This window comes from Marmota marmota, unplaced genomic scaffold (genome assembly GCF_001458135.2).
Source record: "Marmota marmota marmota unplaced genomic scaffold, marMar, whole genome shotgun sequence".
NCBI lineage: Eukaryota > Metazoa > Chordata > Mammalia > Rodentia > Sciuridae > Marmota > Marmota marmota.
In genome coordinates, this window is record NW_025999968.1 from 56514236 (window position 1) to 56540383 (window position 26148).

Here is a 26148-nt window from a genome sequence, read left to right on the forward strand (position 1 = left end):
GCGAGTAACCGGAGCGCGCGAGCTGCAGATCCAGCGCCCCGGACCCCGACCCCGACCCTGGAGCTCCGCGGCGCGGAAAGGAAGCCTCGCCGGGGAGCGCCGGGCGGCTCTGGGTGCGGCGCGCGGCTCGGTACCCGCGGCCGCTGGGACTCCATCTCGCACTTTCAGGACCTACGTATTCCGTCCTGGGGCCGCGGGGTCTTCAGGGCACGCGCAACGCTCGTTCGCAGCTGGCCCTCCAGGCTGGAAGCCGTCTCCCCTCCTTTCCCCCGTCGGCCGCAAGGAGACTTTCTTGGGGAGCGTCTCTACCTACCACCCCCTTCACACCTGATCCCTGGTTGATGTGAACAGGGGTCGCTCGACGGCGAATTTTCCAGCGACCCCGAAGAGAACAGAAAGATTCCAGGACTGAGAAGAACTCCTGTGCGCTGGAGAAGTCCGCGACCCCTGAGAATGTACACGGATCGTGGTGTCCAGAGAGGTGCAAACTATGGGTTCTACTGGATCAGCAAGGCGGTACCCAGCCCCAAACTCCTCCCAGCACAAACTGACGAGACCCGTTAGCCCTGGAAGAGAGCTACCAGAGCCCGCCGCTGCGCAGGGACTGCGGTTGGAAACGTCGTGGGGTGACCGGCTGAGACTTGGCCTCCGCAGCCTGTGCTTGGGTGGAGGAGCAAGAGGATCAAGCCGTTTCTTACTCCCGCCCCCACACACCCTACTAGACTTTGGAGTGGTTTGCTATGAGTATGTGTGACCTTGCATCCTCAGATCTGGCCCTCCAAGGGCAAGAGGTCGCGCTCCCCCAGAGACACACCCTCCCCCCGCTCCCCCAGGGGGGTGATAATTGGAGGACGGGAGGCTGGAGGCAGCGAAGGAGTGGGCTAGACAAAGGCGATGGCAGTAGCCACAAACAGCGAGGCCTCACCTTAGCCGGGTTCAGTGAATCCCCAAACAATCCTATTTTAGAGGCAAGAAATAAAGGTTAGAGGTCGGGGCTTTGACTGGAGATCAGGCCCTGCGGCCTGGCCAAGTTGCCTTCTAAACCACAGAAGGCGAGTCCCAGGAGGTGAGACATGGGGACTTCCTCAACTGTCCTAGATTTTTTTTTAATATTTATTTATTTTTAGTTATCGGCGGACACAACATCTTTGTTTGTATGTGGTGCTGAGGATCGAACCCGGGCCGCACGCATGACAGGCGAGCGCGCTACCACTTGAACCACATCCCCAGCCCCTGTCCTAGATTTTTATACCCTTATCCAATGTTCCTGTGGAGGTTGGAGGCAGGGACAGCCGCCTCCCTGTTCTTAGCCCCATTCAGTTTTCACAGGAGTCCTGGGGAAGTCTTTCTGTCCCATAGGGAGGTGAGAGAATGGTGGTCTGACTCTAGTGTTCTTACCTAAGTCCAGGCCCTAGCTCTCGGCATCCAGACCCACAGGCATCCTTCTGGCTAGTCCAGAGGAAGGACAGAAACCTGGATGTCCTCTCATCTGAGCAAAGCAGATGAAAACCTCACAGCGGGAAAGCAATCTCCCTTTCTCTCCAAATCATATTCTTTTTGCAGCCCCATGTTTATGGTCTGTGACCTGCATCCAGAGATACCCCCAGAGCCTGACTGAAGCCCCACAGGACAGTTGCTCATGAGCTGTTTGCTGACTAATCAGAGAACAGGAACCATATTTAGGTGGCTTCTGCAGACAGCAAGTCTGTGGGGGTTAAACCAGAGGACAGGCAGCATGTGAAAACAGACCCTGTACCCGTAAACCCTGGGAGCAAGCAGGAAAGGAGGTACCTAAAGGCTAACTGGCAGAAGTGGGGCATGTGGGCTTGATTCCCTTTTGCCCTGACCTAGCAGCCCCAGTTTCTCCCTGGCCATCCTTAAATGCCAGTGGCCAGAGGTCCCCAGCTTGTCCTGTGGAGGCAGGCAGGATTGGGGAAATCCAACCTGGGGCCTGAGAAACAACAGGTCTCAACTCTGAAAGCAGTCAATACCACCAACAGCTCACCAACTTCTAACCCTGAAGGAGCTTAGCCCAGACTTCAACTCTACCCCACCCCCACTTTTCAAATAAACAAACCAATCCCTTTCCTGGGTCCAGGTAAGGGCCACATGCCTAAAGCTTCACTTTTTCAGGAGTGTATATGGCTTTCTATTACCAAGAGGATGCTTTTCATTACAAACCTTACTTTATTCAGTCTCTGCTTCAGCCCAAAGTATATTTTTATGGGCTGAGGGGAAAAAAGAACTCACCACAGCAGTTCCTAATGGAAGAGCTGGCAGAGCCTTAGGGTGAGGTGGTCCCTAGGTGGGGAGTGCTTGGGGGAACCATTTGGTGATGCCTCCAGCCAGGATCCTGAAGGGCAGTCGAAATCTCCATCAGCACAATAGAGGCATGGGAACTTTCTGAAAAATTATAGTGATATAGGAGAATAAGATCTCTCAGATATTTGAATATTTGAATACTGTGAAAAATCTATAACTAGTTAGCACACTGCTTCATGGAGAGCCAGAGCCTTCAGCAGGCTTTGAAACATTTGTGCCAGTGGAGCCAGGTCTGGAGGCCATTCCCACAGACCAAAAGTTTAGTCCAGGTCTTTGGACTACTGACCCTGCAAGAAGCTAAAGGCCAGGAGGCCCTGCTCACCTTGGGCACTGTGTTGGGGCCAAGGCTGCTTCAGCTCCAGGGACCTGGAAGGACTCTGAGTCAGGGGAGAGGAGGACAGTAACAAGGCACATTTGTTCGTTTTTGGAAATCGGATTTCCTACGTTCTTATTAAATTCTTTCTTCATCCACGTCCCACTGGTTTTAAATCTTGGTTCTTTCTATTGCCCCTACCACGCTTCCTGCCTGGTGTGGGGCAGGAAAAGCCTGAGAGTGAGGGCAAGTGGTGCCCTGGTAGGATCAGGATGCTTGGGGGTGGGAGCAGTCTCCTGGGGTTAGAGAGCTACCTACCCTCACCCAGTGGTGGCTTAGGGGCCAAGAATTAAAAAGCTGCCAGCGTGTTTTATTTGGGGGGGGGGCGATGTCAGGATAAGTGGAAGTTGACCACTTCCTTATTAGACCGGGATGAACTCTGATTCTTAGAGTCCAGGAGGAGAAATGAAAGGTCATCCCTTTTCTAGTTGCCGAACTGTTTCCAAGAAGGATCTACAAAGCCACAGTCCTGGGCCTCGAGCTGTGTTTTCAGCCTCCTGGGTGGAGGCCTCTAGAAGCCACGATGCCCCGGACTCCCACAGAGTCAGAGAGGAGACCCACCGTGCCAGCGCAGCGACTCTCCGGGAATTCATGCCAGGCTCCCGGTTTAGAGAGGACTTGCCGCCTAGGGAACCACACTGGATTCACTGCAGCTGACCAGGTTTTCAGCCCAGCGCTTCCCGCCTAGTTCAGCCGACTCCTGACCTAGAGTCCCGCACTCAAGGGCGCGATCTGGGTCCGGCCCACGGTTTCCGGGAGGACGTGTAAACCCTGAAGGGGTCGGAGCCGAAATGGGAGCTCCCGGAGTAGGGAGAAAGCCCGAGGGCGTATTCTCTAAGAGGAAGGTTAAGGAGGCTAGGGCGCAAGTGGAGATGGCGGTCACTGGCCTCTGTCTCCTGATGCGGAGGCCCAGGTGCTAACCGGAGGGTCCCCAGGCAAGGCCCCTAACGGAAGGATTCTGGGGAAATTTAAAGGTTCTTCTATCCCTCCTTGCGCCGCCTCCTCAGGAGCTTTCTGGCTTCGTCTGGAGTTGGTAGAGGCAAGCCTGGAGTCTCCCAGTCACAGCGGCTGGCCCGAGCGCGCAGGGAAAGAGGATGCGCAGGGCCCCCATTCCCCTGACGCATTTTCTGCACCACTGGTGGCCGTCGGGGAGGTGGTGGGGAAGAGCAGGAGGTTCTGGGGATGAGGCGGTTAAAAAGCACAGGGACTGAGGGGCTCTGGATTGTGCGAGAACCGCCCCTCTCTCCTTTACCTACCCTGGGCTCTCCCGGCTCTGGGCTCTCCCGGCTCTGGGCCCACCCCGCGCCCGCCGCTGGCGGATATGGAGCGTGTTCCCCGGAAACCCCCAGGTAAACCTTCCTGGGCACGAAGCTCTGAGTTTGGAAGGGGACAGCTCTTCCGGGAAGCCAGTGAGAGCCGAGAAGACTGTGGGATAACGTGGAGGGGAGGGACATTTTCTTTTCTTTTCTTTTTTTAATATGGGAAAAGCTGCCCCTGGACGGCGGGGCCTTTCCATCTGAGGCTCTCTGTCTTTGGGAAAAAGCAGAATTGCGGGCGTCACCTGGGAAGGGAGGAAGAGAAGGTCCTTAGGGGAATATTTACAGGTCAAATCGATATCCCTGTTCGGCTACGAGGATGGCCAATTTCAAAGCAGATTAGATTACTTTGTGGCATTTCAAATAAAACGGCAATTTCAGAGCCTTGAGCACGTGGGCGACCCGCGGGAGCGGTCCGCCCGCTTGGCTCAGTGAGAGCAGGGGCACTCTGCGGGAGACCTCGAAGGGAATTCCTCCTCAGGTCTTTTTCTTTTAAACCAAGGGCAAAGGGGCGACTGCGAGGGCACAGGCTGCGGCATGCTGGGCAGAGGAGGCGGCAGGGGCACGCTCCAGCCTCGAGGAGCAAGGGGGCGCAGGCTCTGAGCGCTCTGCGTGGCGCCACCGCCTCTAGCTGAACGCGGCCGTTTACTGGTTGTTTCATTTCCTTGTCCAGGTTTAGGAGATGCATGGGGACAGCCGAGTCGCACCGGGCCCCTGGACAGTGTCGCCAAGGAGCTGGGATCGCACTTGCTGCAGGTAGAACCACCGCGCCGGGGGAGGAGCGCCGCCGCCGCCAATCGCCCTGGCAGATGCCCGGGCGGGGGCTCCCTTTCGACCCTGCCACCCGAGTCTCGAGGTGCGCGGCACAAATCCACAGGCCGCCCCCAAGCTGAAGAAGTCCCAGGGGCGGGGGTGGCTCCCGCCCGGGAGGGTCAAAACCCAAGCGTGGATGCTTAGCCTGTCGGGTGCAGCCTCAGCCCCAGCCCCACCCTGCATCCCTCTCCCTCCCAGCGCCCCAGAGTTTCTAGCTCACCCAGACCTAGGCCGAAAGGCGCCCCTGAACGTGATTAAATCCTTTCAACCTTACTTCGGTTTGTACCAGACACCGGGCCAGGCTCTAGAGCCAGAGAAGCACCGATCAGGAAGCATGGAGCCACAATGTGGCAGGGTTTAACAAGTGTGAGTGTGTGTGTGTGTGTGTGTGTGTGTGCGCGCGCGCGCGCGCGCGCAGGAATGCGTAAATGAAACGACAGCATCAATAATGAAGCAGCAACAGTTGGCACTTATGCAGAGTTTATTACAGACCAGGTTTCTTTTCAAAAGGTTACTTTAGCATCTGGTATCACCACCCATCTTGGTCGCTGGGTTTGGGGTCAGGCGTTTTGCGCTTCCAGTCCCCGGCCTTTTGGTCCCAGACTGCTACACTGCCAGGACCTCAGCTTTCTATCCCTGCAGTATAGAAGCGCTGATAGGTACCCCGGTATTGAATTTGGGATGGGAAACCTGGGCACCAGGGTCCACTTCCAAGTCAGCATCTGGCGCTAGCAGAGGACAGCAATGTCCTTTACAGAGCCTCATCAAGGACCTGATTCATTCACCAACACCCCCGCCCCCCCCCAGAAGAATGCTTACCCAGACCTATTTTGCATTTCCTCTATTTTGTGTTTCCATTAAAAGGGGAGGGGGGAGGGTAGGATGTTGGCTGCAGGGCATTGTGACTTAGATCTGCGAGTGGGTCCCTGAGGTCTGCATTTTGAAAAACCAGATCTTTTCAAAACTTTTGCCCCAAATGCCTGGGAATGATTTGTTTTTGAAAATACATGTGTTAGGGAGAAGGGAATGGGGGAATATTTGAAACCCGGAACTTTCACAACTAGAGAGAACTGCGGTGGCATAGCAGCCGGCGAGGTAACGCTCTCTGGGAGCCTGGCCCACACGCCCTCGGCTCGCCGGCTGCCCTCCCTTCCAGCTTTGCGTTGGATGTTTTCCGTGTTTCATACTGTCCACATTATAAGTGACACTAATATCAGGGACAACTAAGTGCTTGCAGGGGAACTTCAGAGAAAGTCTGGTGGGCAAAGTCAACACTTCCAGAGGTCTTACATTTAATTAATTCCTGAGTGGTGTGTGGATGGTCGTCTTTGCAGTTATTATACATGTAAGTGAATTAGGTAATTGAAGCTAGGAAAGCACACTCCATGTTTTCCATTAAGAATATTATTTTTTAAGCTACTGCTGGCAACGTTTAGAATTTAATTATGATAATTTCTTCACTTTTATTTGTTTTCCTAGATGTTGCAAGAGATCTGTTTTGTTAAATGTGTCTCTAATGGTTTTAGAGTTTAGCAACTATGCAAAATACACCAAAGTGTCTGTAACTTTAGAAATTGCTTTATAGTTTATATTTCTGAAATGTCCCAGATTCTGTTAGGAAAATGTGTTGTAGCTGAGTTAGAAACCTGAAAGTAAGACATAATCAAGTTGCTGGTCTCAACCTAGCACAGGGAAAGGTAGTGATAATTTAGTTAGCAAAGAATTTTTGCAGCAAACGGTATTTGAGACAGCAGAATGTAAGGATATCTTTCAAGTTTCATTTCTGCTACGTTCTTTATAGCCCACCTCCAAGAGGGGGGGGGGTTGAAAACCCAAAGGTAATCTGGTTTCAATTACATGCTGTAAAAATAGAATTTGTGGCCAGAAATTAATCTGGAATATTTTTTTATGGGAGTTGCACTGCGGATTGTATGGGTCTTTCACAAACTTTATTGCTTTTCTTTGGTTCTGGATCTAAAATATGAATGAGTAAATAAAGTACAGTTTCCTTTTTCAAAAATTTAGTCTTTGACACAGAAAAATAATCATTACCTTTTTATTTGTCTTAATTATCTCTTATAGTTTTACCTTATTTTTAGAGGGCTTAGGTAAAAATCAGAATTTCATTTGGTTAGTTTTAATTTTTCAGAAGATACTTTTTCTCCTTGAATTTGGCAAAAGTTATTCAATCTCTTACAAGTTGAAATAGTTAATTCTATAGACTTTGGTAAAATAATCGGGTATTTTGTTTTATTTTCTGGGGAGCGGCAGTGGTAGGAATTTATTATTCAAATGGTACTTATGGGTAACTAGAATATTGTGGCAAATAAAGAGTATGTCCTAGTGGTATAAATGACTGCCAATTATGACTTAAATGGTCTATATAGTAGTGGATGTTCCCCTAAGTACCATAGAACTCCGGATTTGTGCTAAGTGCTAAAATAACTCCAAACAATAAAGCTACTACATTTAAACTGAGCATGATAGGAATTCTCAAATGTTTCACATGATTTTTGTGATGTGGATGTAAGATTGTTTTTAAAGTGCTTTAAAAGCATTTCAGAGCCTGGCTTGGGAAATAAACCTTGAGTGTTGTCACCTGTGGTCCTCATGGCCCTGGCTTCATTTTTGAATTTAACAAATATGCGTTGATTTTTTTCCCCCAGTGCTGGGCTCATGGATGCTGGTGAACACTTCACCACTGAGCTTTTTACCTTCCTCCCACTTCACTTCCAGCCCAGTGACAGCAAAATTTCTAGATTTAATGCTGGTGTAGAACTAACATCTCTTACCCTGATACGTTTTCTTTTTCAGACTTTGGATGGATTTGTTTTTGTGGTAGCATCTGATGGCAAAATCATGTATATATCCGAGACGGCTTCTGTTCATTTAGGTTTGTCCCAGGTAGGTATGGCCTAATTTTATGTACAATCAAAATATTCGATTAAATGGTAGCAGATTGTGAGAGCTTTGCCTAGCCTGAAAATGAGTCTGCATTTGTATATGAACATTATTCATAACTGCAAAATACCCCCACCCCCACCCAGTGCTGGGGATTGAACAAGCTCTACCACTGAGCTCTATCCCCAGCCCCAAATTTCTCTTAATAGGATGCCCATGCAGTTTTCTTCTTCTTCTTCTTCTTTTTTTTTTTTTTTTTTTTGCATTTTTACCTTTTTCCTTTCTTTTTCCTTTGGGGCTTGTGACCAGTATGTCTTCACTGTGGCCAGCCCTGTTCTGAGTCTGTCCTATGCCCTGCCCTATCTGCTCACCTAGTGATGTTAGATGGCACAGGAAAGAGCTTCCCCAGGGGACCTCGAGTCAGTCCACACATGCTGGGCTGCACATGGTATTGTGCATTGCTGTGAGGTGAGAGGAAGCTGCTGTAGAACATGGATTTTATTCAGCATGTGCTTTGGGGAGACAGAAAGGGAAGGGGTAGATTTATGAGTGTTCACATGGAATTCAAGGTCATTTTTCCTGAGTTTTTCCAGGTCAGTGGTTGTTTCAGTAAAGCATTTTATATGCTTGTGATAGAAACTCATAAAATTCAGTTTACTACTGTTTTGCACTGCAAGGTCCTGGTTTCTTTAGAACATTTAAATATTACCCATTTTTCTGGAAAAGTGAAACCATCTTCTGAAAAGGGGGTTCCTCCCTTAGAAGGAAGAGATGACCTCAGCTTGTGGACCCCCAGCCAGATGAGGGTTGGGTGGAGGGTCCGGCTGCTGTCTGGGCCTGTGGATGGCCCCAATAGGGAGAAGCTGACTGGGTTTCCCTTTCACATCTCTGATTTAACAAGCGTGGAACAGAGAGATAAAAGTCACATTTTTTTATACATGCCAGGACTAAACGTTCCTTTATATTGTGAGCTCTCAGCGTGACTTTTCATCACAAGTGAGGACATACTACAATGAATGACAGAAACAGAACAAGGGCTCCAGAAAGGCGTGTCAGTGACCTGTTCTGTCCACCCTCCTCCACAGTTAAGCCCAAATGGAACATGCCTATTAATGTTACTTGAGTTTTTCTCATTGAAAAACAAAATTACCAAATTTGGGAACCTGAGTTTGGTGTATTCCTTTTCTTTTTCTGCCAATACATTAAAAAAAAAAAAAAAACAAACTTGTCATTGTTTTACAGCCATCTCTTCCAATGTATGCACATCCTTCTCCACATCCAAGTGGGCTTATGTGTTTCCTATGCAAAGTCTGTTAAAGGAAATTGCATATTAAAATTGTTTAGAAGGTTGTTTCTTACTCTCTCTTCTCTTATGGGGCCTGCTATCCCAAATAGTTTATCAAATCTTGACTCTTTTTTAAATGTTTATTTTTTAGTTATAGGTGAACACAATATTTTTATTTTACTTTTACGTGGTGCTGAGGATTGAACCCAGCGCCTCACATATACTAGGTGAGCACTTTGCCTCTGAGCCACAACCCCAACCTCCAAAGCTTGACTCTTGCATCTATGTGAACCGTGGGATAAATATGTGTACAGACTGAGAAATGTTTTGAGAAGACTAAATTTACTATTTCTATGGGACTGGAGGTTGTAGCAGTTTAGTGGTAGAGAATGTGCTTAGCTGAATAAGTCCCTGCCCACCCCTCACCCCCAACCCCCCACAAATAAATGGAAAGGAAAGAAAAAAGAAATTTATTACTTTACATTTTTAGAATTAATCAGAACCATTTACTTGCACCTAGACTGGTTTCTACTTCTGACCTAATCTATGGATTATTTACCTTTTAAAATTATAATTTACTTTTGATAGTCTTATTGTCACAAATAAGATAAAACATTTCACATATTTCACATACTTTTAAGACGATTTGTCAAAAAAATTTTGATCAGGGGCTCACACTGGCATTAAAGTGTTTTTGTAGCTGTAGACGGAGGCTAACACAACCTCACCGAGGAATCAGAAAAAAACCAGTTGCCCTGCATGATCAACTTGACTTATCTTTTTTACAATTGTCTTCTCTACAGGGAACAAAGAAGCTAAAGGAATCTATAACTTTCTTAGAAAATGGTAGTACTGGCCCTTCCCCCCTTTTAAAACAACGATACAAAGTTGTATTTCTGCGTATGATCACAGAAATCAATTTGACCACTATTTTTCAGTATTAAATTTATATCTGAGATCCCTAGCAGTCAAAACAAAATGGGAAATAAATTCAACTATCCAGGAACTTAATGTCCTGGGGTTATATTTTAAATAATATGGTAGTGCCTGCTCTGTCTCTCTTTTAGATCATGCTGGGAAACAGATCAGAATAACCATTTTGTGTGATTTGTGAATTATAGAGAGCTATACAAAAGCCAGACAGCCTCACTTTCATTAAATACAGTTTGCAACTACAGTCCTCTTAGGGTTGCTCGGTCACTTGGAATATGTGGGCACATCATTAGGTACTGAGCACAACTTAAGCAATCTGTCACTCAGGCAGCTCAGCCTACCAGCCTACCCTGCACCCCACACAGACTCTTTTTATGTGGGAAAAAGATTCTGTTGATTATGAACACAATAATTAAGAATGACCAACACATTGGAAAGGTAATGACTAAGCCTTCTGTCAAGATTAACTCCACATGAGGAAATGGAGGTAGCATAAAAGTATGATGTTTCCTTTTCATCATATGCAAAAAACACAACTTTGTATCGTTGTTTTAAAAGGGAAGAAAGTCCAGGTATGACCATTTTCTAAGCAAGTTGTAGAGATTCCTTTAGTTTCTTTGTTGCCTGTGAAAGGACAATTGTAAAAAAGATAAATCAAGTTGATCATGTAGGGCAACTGTTTTTTTTTTTTTCTGATTCCTCGATGAGGGTGTTAGCCTCCGTCTGCAGCTTCAAAAACACTTTAATGCCAGTGTGAGCCCCTGGTCAGTGGCTGGGGAGTGTTCCACGGTGAACTGTTTAAATAAGCAACAACAAACTTTTCTCTTAGATCTGCCTTCTGTTCATGATTAACTCCACAGAAGGAAATCTAGGTAGAATTGCAATGTGTATTTTTTTCTGTCTTCTTTACTTAAACAGTAAAATAAAGTATTGAATAGGATGTCAAATACCCAAATACTCTTTTAAAAAATGTTTTGCACCCTTTAGATTATTTTCATTACTAGCAAAGAATTGGACAAATGTAACAAACCAAAAACCTTAATAAAATAGGCTTACGGACTGGGGATAGAACTCAGTAGTAGAGTTCTTGCCTAACATGTGCCAGGCCCTGGGTTCAATCCCCAGCATGCACACAAAAATATTAGTAAAATTTTACCCAGTAGACAGAGTAATGCTTTAAAAGGTTTTCTGGTGAATAGCAATTGTAGTAATAGCTTATATTTACATGGTGCTTGTCTGTGTTCCTAGAACTTTCAATTACTCTCAGTGACATTATCTCATTAAGTGAGGTTCATGTTAAGTCAAGGTTACACTCCTTGGTAGAGGGTCATAGGAACATACCTTTCCCCATCAGTTCTACCATAATCGCGTGAAAATTCACAGCAGAAGAGAATTGTTCTGTTTTGTCCTGCTTTTGATCTGTACTATCTAAATACCTGAATTATACATTTGAGGATGTAAAAATGATTCTTTATATTCTTCAAACCCAAAGCCTTTTTTTTTTTCCTTTTAAATGCTGGAGATGAACCAGAGTCTCCTCCATACTAGGCAAGTGCTCTACCACTAACCTATACCCCCAGACCATGTTTATTTTATTTTGAGGCAAGTCTTGCTTAGTTGCTCAGTCTGCCCTCGAACTTACCTCATTCTCCCAAGTAGCTGGGATTGTAGGCATGTGCCGCTGCACCAGGCTTAAAAAGGATTCATTAAACTTTTTTAATACCAGTATTGGAATTTTAAAAAATCTACGTCTTATGACAGAGTGAATTTTTTTTTAAAATCTTAAGCTAGTAAACAAGAGGTCATTGTTCTTAAACTATGGTATTAAAAACGGCAGAGATAAGAGAAAGTACAGTTTGTCCACCTAGTCCAGAGGCCGAGCATTAGAAAACAGATGCATCCAACCTGGGAATTCTGTCAGGTTTGCAGGCACAAAAACATACAGACGCATTTCAATATGTTGGAAAAGTAGTGCCGGGAAGCACTCTTATCCATAACGTTCACTGAACATTTACCAACGGATTTGATTCCTTTTTTGTTCTTATTATTGTAATTATTTTACATATATTTAAGCAAAAACAATCCCTGTATAGCTGCTATATATAGTTTTAAATATCCTTGTGGTTCAGATTTCCTTACCAAAGTTCCATGTTGTATAACATTCAGGTTACTAGTATACATTTTCATATAAAATAGCTGTTTATGAGACACATAAAGAAAAATGTAATATTTGAGACTGATACCAGAAACACAATCATACAAACAGCAACCGTGTAGGTTAGAGGCACAAGACCAAATTCTTTCACTTTTGAAATAAAGAGAAAGGACGATGTTTTATGTTTGTTGACATAACTTGAACCCTGAAACCCAAACCATCTTATTTTTAAATGCTCAATTTACCATACTCAGCAAAACACCCAAAACAGAGTAATGTGCATTTCCCCAGTGCCGAGTGACTCTGCCCTTCCCCACAGAATATACCCTTTTAGTGTTGTATTTATCATAGGCAGCTTTCTTGGCAGGAGGAAAAGCTATTCAGCAAAACATAAAAAAGCTCTTAGTAGAAAAGTCATTCATTTTGTAGTTAGCAGGGTTCTACAAATAATAACGGATCACATCGAAGTTCTGTTTTAATAAGTCTGATGTACGAGTCCGGGGAGTTTTATGGCAACAACTCTCTCTCTCCTTCTCTAGACACACACACACACACACACACACACACATTTTTTTTTTCCTGCAAGGTAGTCACATTTCTTCCGGCATTGAAAAGCATGAATAGATAAATAAATACAGGAAACACATGTCAACCATAATTTTGAGTTAAGGTCAGCACTGTTTTATCATTCCAGAATTTGTTCTGTAAAAACATTTCCTTTATTTGAAGGCTGTTTTACTTCCTAGACAGTCTTAGTGTTTTCCTGTCCGTTTTATAATGGACCCAAGAACTCAGAAAATCAAGCCCTCCTTCCCTGCCTCTTGACTCTCCTGGTTCTCCAATCTCTGATGAGAACAGGAACTTTGGAAATAGATGAAAAGTTTTGGGGATTAAAACACGAGTCCCACCCCTAAACAGTAGAGATACAAGTTTTCCTGCAAGTCCCTGAAGGTGTTTCTCAACAGAGACATTAGTAAAGTACTATTTAAATTTTTTTTTATTTTTGTTGTAAATGGATAGAATATCTTTATGTATTTACTTCTATGTGGTGCTGAGGATTGAACCCAGGGCCTCACACTTGCTAGGCATGTGCTCTGCCACTGAGCTACAACCCAGCCCCGCAAAGTACTATTTTTTCTCTCAAAAAGAATTTCAAGCAAACCAGAATGATCATTTTTTTCCCCTTAAAACATGGATAAGGGTATCCATTACAGGCCAATACCAAAACATTATTATTATTATAATTATTTTAAAATAAGCTGGACCTCAATGGCACAGTGCTTGTCTAGCTTGCTTGAGGTCCTGGGTTCAGCCTCCAGCCCCCAAAATAAATATATAAATAAGCACATATATAGTAAGCCATTGAAATAATGACTTTAAAAATCCAGCTCCTTTAGTATTTAGCTCGAAACTCCCCATTTTGATAGCAGTCTGTAATGTGCCCCATAGCTGCCGTCAGGATAAAGGAGACTGCTCTGTCTCATGTGGCTGGCTTAAATGTTGCCGGTTTATTTAAAACCTTTTAAGGGCTAACAGGAATGACTTGAAAGAAGAAGGTTCATTTCTCTCTCTCTCTTTTTTCCCCAACAAAATGACGTAAAAGTTTTTCACATGGGTCAATCTCCATTGAGGTCGATCGCTGAGGCCCAGATTCGGGAGGTGGCTGTTGAGGAGGTGACAGGGGGATGTCTGTAACAGGATTCTCTCTGTGCTCTGTTTGCCTCATATTCGAAGGAGGTGCTCCAGGAACAATGCAGAGAGTGGAGCCATGCAAGCCTTTTGAGGGGATGAAATTACTTAGCAGACCAGAAACAACCTCTTCTGAATAAAGAAGGCAGTTTGCCACATCTTGACAGATTAGGAGAACTCGATGGGAGGAGTAGGATAAATTACTTCACCTCTCCATGGCCCTTTGGTTCCAAGTGAAGAGCTGAGGGCCCCGGAGGCTCCCGGGAGAACTTCTCACTGAGCCACTTGGCTGGCCTTATGCTGCTGTGGGACATGGCACATGGCACCTGCAGGGCTGCCTCTCCGTAGATGGCCCCCTGACTGACAGCAGGTAGTCTCCAAATGTGCCCTGGCCGGACACAGGACGGCCACAGCCTCCTTGTGCTCCCTAGGGTCACACCTCCCTTGGGCAGGGCTGTGAAGACTCTTCAAACCCATTCAAGGTCCTTTGCCTCCCAAGGGCACTATTTCACATGCTGGGCTTTGGGGTTCCCACTGGCTGCGTTGAAATTACCGTCATTCTTCCTGATGCTCCTCCAAACAATACTGGGATACACTGACAATTGTCCTTATCTGTCACTCCCAACTCTACTAATAGGAGCCTTGAAAACAGGACTGTGCCCCAGTGCTCAGAAGGCTGCCTTGGTGGCTGTTTCTGAAACTTTCTGTGCCTTTGCCCATCTGTGAAGGGGTGCAGGTCTCAAGGACTCAATAGCATATCCTTGAGTGGCATCCATGCTTGGGAGAACATTCTAAAGGTGCTCGCAGTCAGGAACTGGACCACCAGGGCCCTCTGTGCAAATATCCCAGTAGTGGGGTTTTTCTGGAACCACCCATTCCTGCAGAGCCAGGTCCAGGCGGACACAGATGTGGCTGGAGGGCTGCCCTGGGGCCCCCCTGTGGGGCGTGTCTGGAAGTAGGCGTTACCCTGGTGTTGAGGTAGCAACCCCAGGAAATAACCACCACGTCATGTGGCTGGCTGGAGTGGCCCCAGTCCCTCCTGCAGGTCACACAGAGACACAGCCGCACCCTTGGGCCAGAGCTGTAGAATTTGCACAGTCATCTTGGACCAGGAAGGCCAGAGACACATTTCTGGCAGTGTGAGAGAGGCCTGGCAGTGCCTGAGGCACACGGTTCAGAGCTGCTGAAGAAAGGGGCTTTGTCAGAGTAGAGCCTCCCGTGGTCCCTTGGTCAGCTCTGAGAGGTGGAGTGGACGCGGCTCTGGGAGGGAGCACAGTAGGGCCGTAGTGGCTATCTCAGGCAGGCAGCATGTGAGTGGGGGTGCAGGACAGAGCCCAGAGAGTCGGAGTCCATTTTGAGCTGTCTCTGTCTGAAGGATGCTGCCCAGGCCCCTCCAAGGCCCCTCCAGGGCGTTCTTTCCTGCTTGGACCTCCCCGGCTCTGAGCTCAGGCCTGGCCCTCTGGCTTCTCAGGCATGGTAGGCAGTTCAGAGCTGGGCTGTGGGGAGGCAAAGGTTCCACGTTTGACGCAGGTGTGGGTCGTGGGCAGACTCCAGTCCTGACCCCAGCAGGGTGTGAGCATGTGGCACACCCTGCACTTTCCCCTGGTGCCAACCCTGGAGAGACGGTGACATTTCTGCCCCTCCCATCCCTGCAGGTGGAGCTCACGGGCAACAGTATTTATGAGTACATCCATCCATCCGACCACGACGAGATGACGGCTGTCCTCGCCGCCCACCCGCCTCTTCACCATCACCTGCTCCAAGGTAGTTCCTCCAGGTGAAAGTAAACAAGGCCACGTTCTTAACTATGACCCAGGGCTTGGCTTACCACACCTGCCAAGGTCTAGGGGTTACCAGGGCAACACTTGGCCCCATCAAGTGGGAGGTGCATTTTGGCCTCTTTTAAACCAGATTATTTAAACCAGCCCCCATTACTGCCAAAGACTATTCAGTGCTGCCGGGGACGAAGGTGCTCGTGATTTAGAATTGCAGGTTGCAGCCTCACGGGTCTAGACCTGGGCTGCAGCTTCTGAGGATACCGCCCAGGGGGCTGTGAAACTGCCTAGGGAAAACTACACCTGAAATTCCCCTGGGTGACAGCGGTTCCTTTGCTATGACCACAGACTGTAAACCATCCTGAGAGCAGGAGGACAGTGGCTTTGCTATTTTCATGTTACCTTGTAGCCATGGTGGACATTTCAACATATCATTTATGCTCGTGGCTACTGCAAAATTCTGGAAGTCATGAGAGCCACCACTGAATCTTGTTATTTAATGTAGTGATAAAATAGCACACTTACATCCATGTTCAGGGCGTGCCACTATGTGTTTGAATACTGGGATAACTACTTTCCTACGCAGTTGGTTTGTTTTGTAACTATATGCATTTTATTTTGTGCATTTAAAAGTGTTACTCTGAGCAGGGGTCTAGGTTTTTTTTTGCCATAGCACAAATCAGTTAAGAAGTCCTGGGCATCACAAAATCATAAGAAATGCTGGGAAGATACAGAAGTTTTCTAGGGACCCTGGCCTCTTTGTGGACAGCTCAGAGAGGCCAGCAGGCTAATGGGTCTCACTTATGCCTTAGACTATAGTACCCAATGGGGCCCCAATTCCCCAGTGGAACAAAATGCAAATAAAAGACTTCAAAGTGGTGAGGACATTTAGCCATGGAGGAGAAATATGGCTTTCATTCTTATTGCTCCCTCCTGGGGAAGATTACCCTCAGGCTTGGAGGAGGGACCACAGAAGCGCATACTCAGTTGTCCAGCAGCAGTTGATCTCGCTGTTCCTTTCCAAGGAAAGAGTCTGGTGTGCCAGCTTCTGAGACAAGACGGGCCCGACTATAATTACAGCCTGTGATAGTCGTTGGGATGGGATGGCGTCTAAATCAACATGAAAAAAACGATGCCGAGAGAGTCATGCAAGAACAATGACTAATTCTTCCACTGTGGCGTGTTTTCAAAGCTGGACACAGATAGCAGGAGTCCTAGAGAATTCCTCAGAACACCATGTCGTTGCTTAAAACCCCCGCACAGGGCGCCCCCTGCCTGGCAGTGGCCTTCTGCTACTGCCCCGGGTTTCATGTTCCCCTTCCTGTGTTGTAGCCTCTGGAAAAGTGTTGAAAGAATGAAAGTAAGTGCAGCTGGGGTACAGTGAGGCCCGTCTACTCCCTTACTGTGGGGTTCGAGGCTGAGGTGGAGAGCAGTCCTAGAGGAGAGGCAACAAGTGCTGACTCCCTGCAGCGCCAGCCCAGGGGTGCGGGCAGGGCTCCCGAGCACACGGTGCTCTTCTCACTCACAGATTTTCTGCCTGGATGGAACCCCATTGTTTTATGGTGAAATGTGTGAGAAGTGCGCCCTCCCCCCGGATGAGTAAGACCAGGTGGTACTTTTGAGACGTGGGCTTCCACACCCCAGTGACACCTGTCTGGTTCAGACAGGAGGACTGTGGGTAAAGCACATGGCCTGTCCAGCTGGGGAACGAAGGAGGCCTCGGAGTCGATTCCCAGACTTCCATGAGGCAGTGTCCTCAGGGACGGTGGAAGACCTTGCTCCACTCCAGCCCTTTTTTTTTTTTTTTTTTTTTTTTGGTTACTGGAGATTGAATTCAGGGGCACTCGACCACTGAGCCACATCTCAGCCCTATTTTGTATTTTATTTAGAGACCGTGTCTCACTGAGTTGCTCAATGTATCACAGTTGCTGAGGCTGGCTTTGAACTCACAATTCTCCTGTCTCAGCCTCCCAAACCGCTGGGATTACAGGTATGCGCCTCCATGCCCGGCCCAATCCTTTTTTAATGATAAATTTATCACCAGGCACAATGGTGCATGCCTGTAATCTCAGCCTCTCAGGAGGCTGAGGCAGGAGGATCTCTAGTTTAAGGGCAGCCTCAGCAACTTAGTGAAACCCTGTTTCAAAATGGAAAAGGGTTGGGAATGTAGCACAGTGCTAGAGACTTGCCTAGCATGTGTGAGGGCCTTGTATTTATTTACAAAATAAATAAATAGATAAACTTATTAACCGCCAACAAATGTCTATTTAGAGTGGAGTGACAGCCCCTCACTCGGAGGTGTGGCCTTTCTCTATTGCTGTCTCCGAGGGCTGGTGTCCTTTAAAGCAGAGGAGGACTCCTGTATGTTTGCAAGAGTGAGAACAGAGATTTATGCACAGGGCCTTTCAAAGAAAGGAAAGAAAGGTCTGGCTTGGCTAAGCTGTGAGGGGTTCCCTGGGGAGGTGGAGACAAGGGCTGCTCCTTCCAGGGCTAGAAATGCGGGCCAAAGCTTTGCTCTGGCCACAGTGGTTCTCGGCACCCAGCGCCCACAGTGCAGCTGGTAGGAGGTATGAGTGGCTGGCCCCCTCTGCCAGGGAAAGAGCCTACGCTGTGACTGACACTTAGCATCTGCTACCTGAGGGGAGTCAGACTCTTCTGGGCCTTCGTGGTATCTCAGGTACCCACTCCAAGACTGCCAGGAAGTTCTCCCGATGCCAAGCTACTCTGTGGCCTCTAGGAGGTGACGGTGGCCGGTGGAGCTCTGCCAGGCCCTGCCCTTGACTCCAGGCTGGCCTCCAGGCTGTGGCTGAGATTTGAGCTGCTCTCTTTTGGGACCTGTGGAAGCCACACCAGGACAGGGCCAGTCTCTCCCCTCCCCACCCAGACCTTAGCAAGGTCTCAGGGTCAGGGTCGGGGCACAGAGGAGCAGGCCTCTGACTGTGGCCCTGGGAATTTCATGATGCTGTGTGGGGGGAGATGGGAAGCAGGTGGGACAGTGGCCCATGGAACCTCGCTCCTGCTTTCAGAGTACGAGATAGAGAGGTCCTTCTTCCTCCGAATGAAGTGTGTCCTGGCAAAAAGAAACGCGGGCCTGACGTGCAGTGGATACAAGGTATGAAGGGCCCTGGGGGACGGAGAGCTGGCCGCGGTTCTGCACTGGGTACTTGGTATTCCGCCTCACACTCAAGGATGTCTGCAGAAGGGAAGCCTCGGAACCGAACGTGTCATCCCCACCAGGGCAGAGGTCTCGAGTGACTGGCTCATGGCTGCTTCTGAGGCCCATGTAAGGGCTGGTGCTTTAGAGGGATAGTCCAGCCTGGCTGGCTTTCGTCCCACGAGACCAGAAGTGGCTGTGGCTCAGGATAGACTTTTGCCCTGGTGCCCACAAGTTCCACTTTGCATGCTGGACAGTCCCACAGTAGCAGCTGCCCCTGTTGAGGATCCACATTCCTGGGCAAGGTCCCGGGCCATAGTGAGTGCTCAGAGCACAGAGATGTCACTCTTACCCTGGAATGTTCCATCATCCAGGGCTGGTGATCATGAGCTTGACAGTGATAACAGGGCCCATTCTTAGGTGCCAAGTAGAGCTTTGCTCTGAGGTACCACGTCTGGTGAATACAGTCACCCCAGCCCTTGGACGGGAGGGTGGCTGTCCTCGTTGTGTACTCAAGGAGGGGAGCAGAGAGGGAGAAGGATGGTGAGCCTTGTGGAGCCGGGACCTCCATGCCCAGCCCTGCTCTTCCTTGGCCTCATCCGTCTTCCAGACAGGTCGCTTGCTCTGGCTAATTCCGACGTCTAGGAGCAGGTGACCTGCAGAGCCGGCTGGCAGTGTCGTTCCACAATGTCAGAGGTAGCTGACGTGGGTTAAGGAAGTCTGCTGTGCCCCAGGAGCCTGTTACCCTTGGTCCTCTCTCTGAGCTCCCCACTGCCTCCAGGATCCTCTCTGCTGTCCTCCCTGAGAGGTCACAGCCATCAGTCACTCTGCAGTTGGAGGCAGCTAGGAGCCTTTTCTAGAAACATTTGTTCCTTTGAAGAGGAGGGAGGAGGGTGGGGAGAAGAGGAGGCATCTGTGTCTTTGTCCTCTCTTTCTGGAACACCCCTCCCAGCCCCTCCCAGCCCCTCCCAGCCCAGGGCCTTCCTTCCCCCCAGCTCCTCCCAGTGCCTTCCCCATTCCAGGCTGACCCTTCCCCTTGGGCCCTCCTCGGCCACCTCACTCTGAGCTCTTCCCTTGGACCTCGACCCCCTCATTTGTTCTGTTTTATTTTATTTTTGCCATACTAGGGATGGAGCCCAGGGCCTGCCACCGAGAGGCAAGAGCTCTACCACTGAGCTGCTCCCCCAGCCCCTGCTCCCTTTGTTTTTAATTGTCCCAGGCTCTAAGCCGCATTGGGCCAGGATGGGCAGCCACCAGCCCGGCCTCTCCCCGAGACATTCTTCAGGAGACTTGGCTCTTGACTTGTTTCTGCTGCTTATTAACTGTCCAGCTGTCTAATCTGCAGCAGAACATCACCTGTCTATCTTGTCCTCATCTCCCTGTTCAGTAAAATGGGAGAATAGACTACAAGGATTTGGAGATTTCTTCCAGCTCTACAGACGATGAATACCTTGAGGGATCCTGGAGAAAGGGTTTTTGAACAGAGAACTTGAAGGCTAAGAATGTTAGTCTGTACCACTGCAGTTACGATGATCGTGATTCTAGCACGATTTTACTGACTTAATATGTTTTTTGCCATCCTGGATCCCAGAGCCTCATGCAGGCCAGGCAAGCTATACCCTGCAGAGCTATGCCCCAGCCTGTTACCGACTTTAACTGGCATAAATGCTTCTACTCATCAGGTTTCAGGTGGTACAGAGGTTCCTGTTTGAACTTGGTGCATTCTTGCCTACATGGTCTTTGGCTCTAACTGGAAGCCTTCTAGATAGCCACTCTGACTTGTTGATTATTAAGATCTTGAATTAAAATACATGAAATTAAAAGACATAAAAATGAAGATTTAAAAAAAAAATCTATTGAAAGGATTCTTAATTTACTGGAGTGTAGGAGCATGTCAAGTGATGCAGAGGTCAAATTCAGTCCCAAAGGAAGGTGGGAAGCATTTTAATTACTGAAGCGAGCGTTAGTGAAACAAATGGCTGTCTTCTAAGAAGGTCTTGCTGTGTTCTCTAAGCACGACTCGCAGTGGGTTCCTTACATATAAACTCATCCTTTGTAAGAAAGCCCTAATTTGTGACATTCCTTACTCATGGTTGACAGAATAAGACAGCCCTTATATTTTACTGTGACACTGTCTGCTAAGAAAGGCATCTGTCAGCATATTGGCCACATACTCGGTAGAACCTGGGTTGGGGGCGTTCCATGAAAGGAGTCAGGAGGAGTGGGTGCCACGGCCAGCTGACCTGCCCTCTGCTCCCCCAGGTCATCCACTGCAGCGGCTACTTGAAGATCAGGCAATACATGCTGGACATGTCCCTGTACGACTCCTGTTACCAGATCGTGGGGCTGGTGGCGGTGGGCCAGTCCCTGCCTCCCAGTGCCATCACAGAGATCAAGCTGCACAGTAACATGTTCATGTTCAGGGCCAGCCTCGATCTGAAGCTGATATTCCTGGATTCCAGGTGAGTGTGGCACCTGCCAACAGCACTGCTGTGACATTCTGGAAGATACCGATGACAGAAATTGGCCCCAGAGAGCTCCGCGATGTTAAGCCAAACTATAACAAGGAATAAGTCCTACTAAGAATGTGGATTAGAAAGGGATTTAGTGAAATCTAGTCATGAATGGAAAGAATTAATTCAGCTTTGGACTCTGGGACTTATTTTAATTAATTAAGTTATATTTGAATCATTTCAGCGGTGTTTGGAATGGGAATATGTGTTGTGGGCAAAAGTTATCCTTTTCTGAAGGCCCACAACATCAGAAATATGTCTCGTCTCTCCGCCAAGCCGGTAGGATTTTAAAACCAATGGGTTTCCACACTGAGCAGTGTGTGAAGCCCTCAGATCCCCCACAGCCATGGCAGACTGGAGGCTGGGAGCAGAGAGGTCGCCTTCCCTGGGGGAACACTTGACCACAAGCTCAGCTGGTGCCCTGCCTGTGTCTGGGCTGGGGGAAGGGAGCGTGAGTGAGGCAGAGGCACACCGATTCTTGTCTCTGGAGGCTGTGCCAGAGCGGCCTCAGGTCTCTCCCAGGGTAGGCTGCTGGCCTCAAAGTCTTTGTACTTTTTATTATTTTTTAACTGAAATTTATTTTTGCAAGTAATAACTGTATTTTTGTGGGGGATGATGAGATGTTTTTGCTCATGTATGGTCTTGAGGCTTTGGCTTGTGGGGCCTCTTCCATTTTCTTATCTGCAAAATGAGAGACCTGTCCATGCACTGGCTACCACAAGACTAGAGAAGGATGAAATTAGATGAGAGATGAGAAACAGAAAACTCAGAGCCTCAGCTGCAAACCCAGAGCCTGCAAGGCCACCTTGTTTTTCATCCCATAGATTCCTGGACTGTGCAGGCAGGAATGAGCTGTCAGATCCTTCTTTTAACTTGGCATATGTGGCTGAGATTTCTAGGAGAGGGGATATATCCATTTTGTTTCCTGTGTGTCCTGAAGCTAGGATTTACTGATTATATTCCCCACTTTTTTTGTTGAAACAGGGTCTTTCTATGTTGTTCAGGCTGACCTTGAACCAGAAGTTCAAGAAATCCTCCTGCCTCAGATTTCTGAGTAGTTGTGATTATAGGTGTGCACTACTGTGCCTGGCTACTACTTGTTATTCTTACTTTTTTACTTTTAAAAGACAAAGCTAGGTAGGGGCAGGAGGTAGAGACAGAAATGACTTGAGCTTACCATGATTGTATCTCCGAACCATCCAAGACAGAGGAGCAGCAAGAGGTGGTGTTAGAGAGTCACCATTATTGTCACAGAAACTGCAAGCCAAGGGCAACTAGGACTCTTTGGGGGAGCTGCTGACACCTTTGAGGGTGGCCCAAGGGTGACAAATGCTCTCTTCCTGCCCTGAAGAAGGAGCCCCTGTCGGGAGGAGGCCAGGCCAGCTGCCTCCTGCAGTGGGCCATGCAGTGACAGGAGACTTCTTTCCCAATTTAGGAATCACTTGTGAAAGCAGGCTGGAAATTGGCTGTCCAAGGTCATTACCGAGGGAACTAGGGAGGATCCAACTACTTTCTCCCTTGTTTTGCCTCCTAATATTTCTCAGACAATTAAAAACAAACAAACAAACAAAAATCACCCTGAGATTCCAGTGAATTCTCTAGGAGAGGAAAGAATGGGTGTCCCAGAGGGAAGATGTGGAGTCTTTTCAAGTTGTTCAGCCCACACCACTGTGAAATGCAGAGGGTCTTCCAGCAAAGGGTGCAGGTGGTTAGCTGGAAGACGGGCTGCTTCCTGACGAGTTCCTCAGATACGGCCTGTGGGGTACCAGTGAGGGTCTGTGAAGCTCCCTGTAAGGGCTGCACCCCTGGAGAAACTAGAGAAAAAGGGTAAAGGTCTCAAAGGCTGGGTGCAGTGGTGCACACCTGTAATCCCAGTGGCTCTGGAGCTAGAGGCAAGAGGATCGTGAGTTCAAAACCAGCCTCAGCAATTTAGTGAGGTGCTAAGCAACTCCATGAGACCCTGTCTCTAAATAAAACACAAAAAATTGGGCTGGGGATGTGGCTCAGTGGTCGAGTGCCCCTGAGTTCAATCCCTAGTACCTCTCCCCCCTGAAAAAAAAAAAAAACTCACAGGAGACTTCCTGTCCCCACCTAAGCCCTGCAATACTTCCTATTAAGTATCAGGAAGCTTCTAGTAAAGCCTCAGGCTTTTCTGAACTCCTTCATGGAGGAGGGGTTCAGGGGCCAAAGTGCACTGGAGAATCTCTCAAGGTCACTGTGGTCTTGCTTTGGTTGCAGTTCCTATGGTTTTTGAAAGGCCTATGGGCCAGGGGATAGTGGCTTGGGCTGGCCCAGTACTGGAGGGACAGCAGTGGCCAGGCTGGGTGGAGGCGTCAGCTTCTGGTCCAAACCCCAGGAGCCACAGCAAGGGCTTGGCCAGAGGCCCAGTGGCTTCAAGTCACAGGAGCAAGGGTGGTAGGCTTCAGGGGGCCCTTGGCATGCTACCCAGGATGGTCCCAGGCAAAACCGAACTCAGCATGACCTGACATTAGGTACCTAGGGGTTTGTGGCACTTCATTTTGAAACTGTAGCTGGAGCTTTTGCTAAGGATGGGTGAACCCAGCGATGTTTGGGGTTTGGCAGATCCCTGTGACAGGTCTTCAGACACTAGAGGTTTGGAAAAAACCAGGAGGGCATCTTGCCAAGCCCTTCCCCTTCCCTTTAATTTTTAAAGCCAGTATGTACTTTGATGAGAAACTCGATACATGTGTTTCTGATTCATTTACACGTTCAGGGCCCTTGTTCTATAATTTGACGTCGAGGAGGCTAAGAAGCCTCTTTCATCCCGCGCTGTGGAGATGTCTGTTTTTCTTTTTGGGGGAAGCCAGACATCTCAATTTCCTGCCACGTGGAGTTTGACTCCGATGGGGCTTGAAGTTCTAGGTGGCCCTTAGACAAGTCCCTTGAACCCTGAATGACCGGACTGGAGGCAGTAAAGTCTCCTTTCTCTGCCTCAAGCCCCCCATTCCTTTCCCACCTTGTAGGAACACCTTGGGGATGTGCACACCAAATAGGGAGCCCCTCCTGGGAACCCAGAGGCTTCCAGAGACTTACCACCCAAAGCCCCAGCAGAGCTCAGCAGAAGGGGAAGCGGGCTCGAGAATGGTGGTGAGGTCCTCGCCCAGTTTAATTTGCAGTTCATATTTTACATATTTCATACCCTGCCTAGTAGGCCCTCCCGGGCGCCCTGGCCTTCCTGGGTGCTCCCTCCTCACTGTTGCCCCCAGGACTGATTCTCACCATAGTCTCGCGGCCTTTGGAATCTCTTCCTGTCCTCCTCTTTCATCTGTCTCTGCATATCTGTCACCACAACACTGGCTTAGGACCACCCCCTCTAAAGGCACAGCTCCCAGCTCGGGGGTTGCAGCTGGGGAATCCGACCATTGCCACCGCAGTTTCACCTACAGACAGAGCCACCCCAGGCCTTCAGTGCGGAGGTGGTCTTGGATGCTGACAGCTACTGTTCTTCAAAGAGCCGGAATGGGAAATTAATCTGCCCAGGGCTTGACGGAATAAAGAGGGGTAGAGTCCCACAGGCACTGGATAGAGGCTCCCATTTCTATGGAGAGCTTCGGGTCTGCCCTCTAGTCACAATATCCTCAGATGTCCCACTGCTCCTGGGGGGTCTGAGATAATCCTCTAGTGATACGAGGCTTAAACATCTGCAGTTTTCCATAATTCCCATTAGTAGGAATCACCCAACTGCAGGGTCCCAGAGATCAACTGTGTCCATTAGGAGTGTCCAGCATGGAGTGGAGAGTTAAGCAACCCAAGTGCCCGTCCACAAAGTGCAAAACGTGATCTCTGCCTGAAATAGAGGATTGCTGTCATCATAGCCTCTTTCTCCCCATGTCGGTATCAAAGCTCACTCCTATGTGCCCTCAGAGAAGCTCACCCCTGAAAAAGCCCGCAGTCCTAAGCCATCCCAAACACACTTTGAGCCAGGGGTTTCAGAACATTCCTGCTCACAAATAGTGCTACATCCTGCATTGGGCGAGACTTCAAAGATTTGCTTCTTGTAAAAAAGATCACTCTCAGTTTCCAAAATCAACATTTCCCCCCTGAGCCTTTTAGCACTTGATTAGTTGGCAAAACCAATATTAGTTTAAATGAAAGGCAATCTGCAGAGCAATGTGACTCACGGAGCTGCCGTCCTCCCCCAGGGTGACCGAGCTGACAGGCTATGAGCCACAGGACCTGATTGAGAAGACGCTGTACCACCACGTGCACGGCTGCGACGCATTCCACCTCCGCTACGCGCACCACCTCCGTGAGTAGTACCACCCGGGCCTGGGAGGCAGCTGGCCGGGCAGGGGGCATCCCTTGCCTGGCACAGTGTCCAGAGGAGCCTGAAGCCTCCGAGGGGCTTCCTCACAGATGCCTGTTCTCGAGCATCCTCTCCAGAACGTGCTCATGAAGCCGGCAGGTGCAGGGTGTTGGGGAATTGCCTGGATTCCAGATCGTGGACTTGGAATCCAGCTTCTCTATGAAGTCTGCACACCAGCTATGAATAATGGCAGTAACCAGAGAAGAATTGACCCCTGAGCACTTAACTGTGGTCAGGGACTGGTTTAAGGGATTAAACAGATTACTAACCCAGTGAGGGGGAGTCTCGTGTGCATGCTTCTCCTTCTACTGTTGAGGATGCTGAGGTCCAGTGAGGTAGAGCCACTTGCCTATGGTCACTCATCAGGGAGGTGGCAGATCTAGGAGTCAAACCTAAGCAGAGTCCAGTTGCTGAACCCCGATCCTGCTGGCGATGCTCAGGGGAGGACTACATGTTCCATGATAGAAATCAGCTTGGAATGAGTGAACAGAACAGTGTTTGATCGGCCAATGGAGGTGATTTGGGGATATCTGCATGTTTCAGAGGGGATGCTCCAGTCACCGAAGTATCACTATCAAAGTGACACTCCGAG

General features: G+C 48.5%; 1 protein-coding gene across 1 annotated transcript in view; it reads left to right on the forward strand.

Annotated features, from left to right (window-relative positions):
- The window catches only part of Sim2 (SIM bHLH transcription factor 2), a 46543-nt gene that overhangs the window by 5074 nt on the left and 15321 nt on the right, over positions 1–26148 (forward strand). The window contains exons 2-7 of the mRNA XM_048803946.1: positions 4685–4767; positions 7639–7728; positions 15443–15551; positions 18589–18674; positions 20979–21178; positions 25393–25499. Of these exons, the coding sequence (XP_048659903.1) occupies positions 4685–4767; positions 7639–7728; positions 15443–15551; positions 18589–18674; positions 20979–21178; positions 25393–25499 (675 nt within the window). The remainder of the gene's footprint in view (positions 1–4684; positions 4768–7638; positions 7729–15442; positions 15552–18588; positions 18675–20978; positions 21179–25392; positions 25500–26148) is intronic.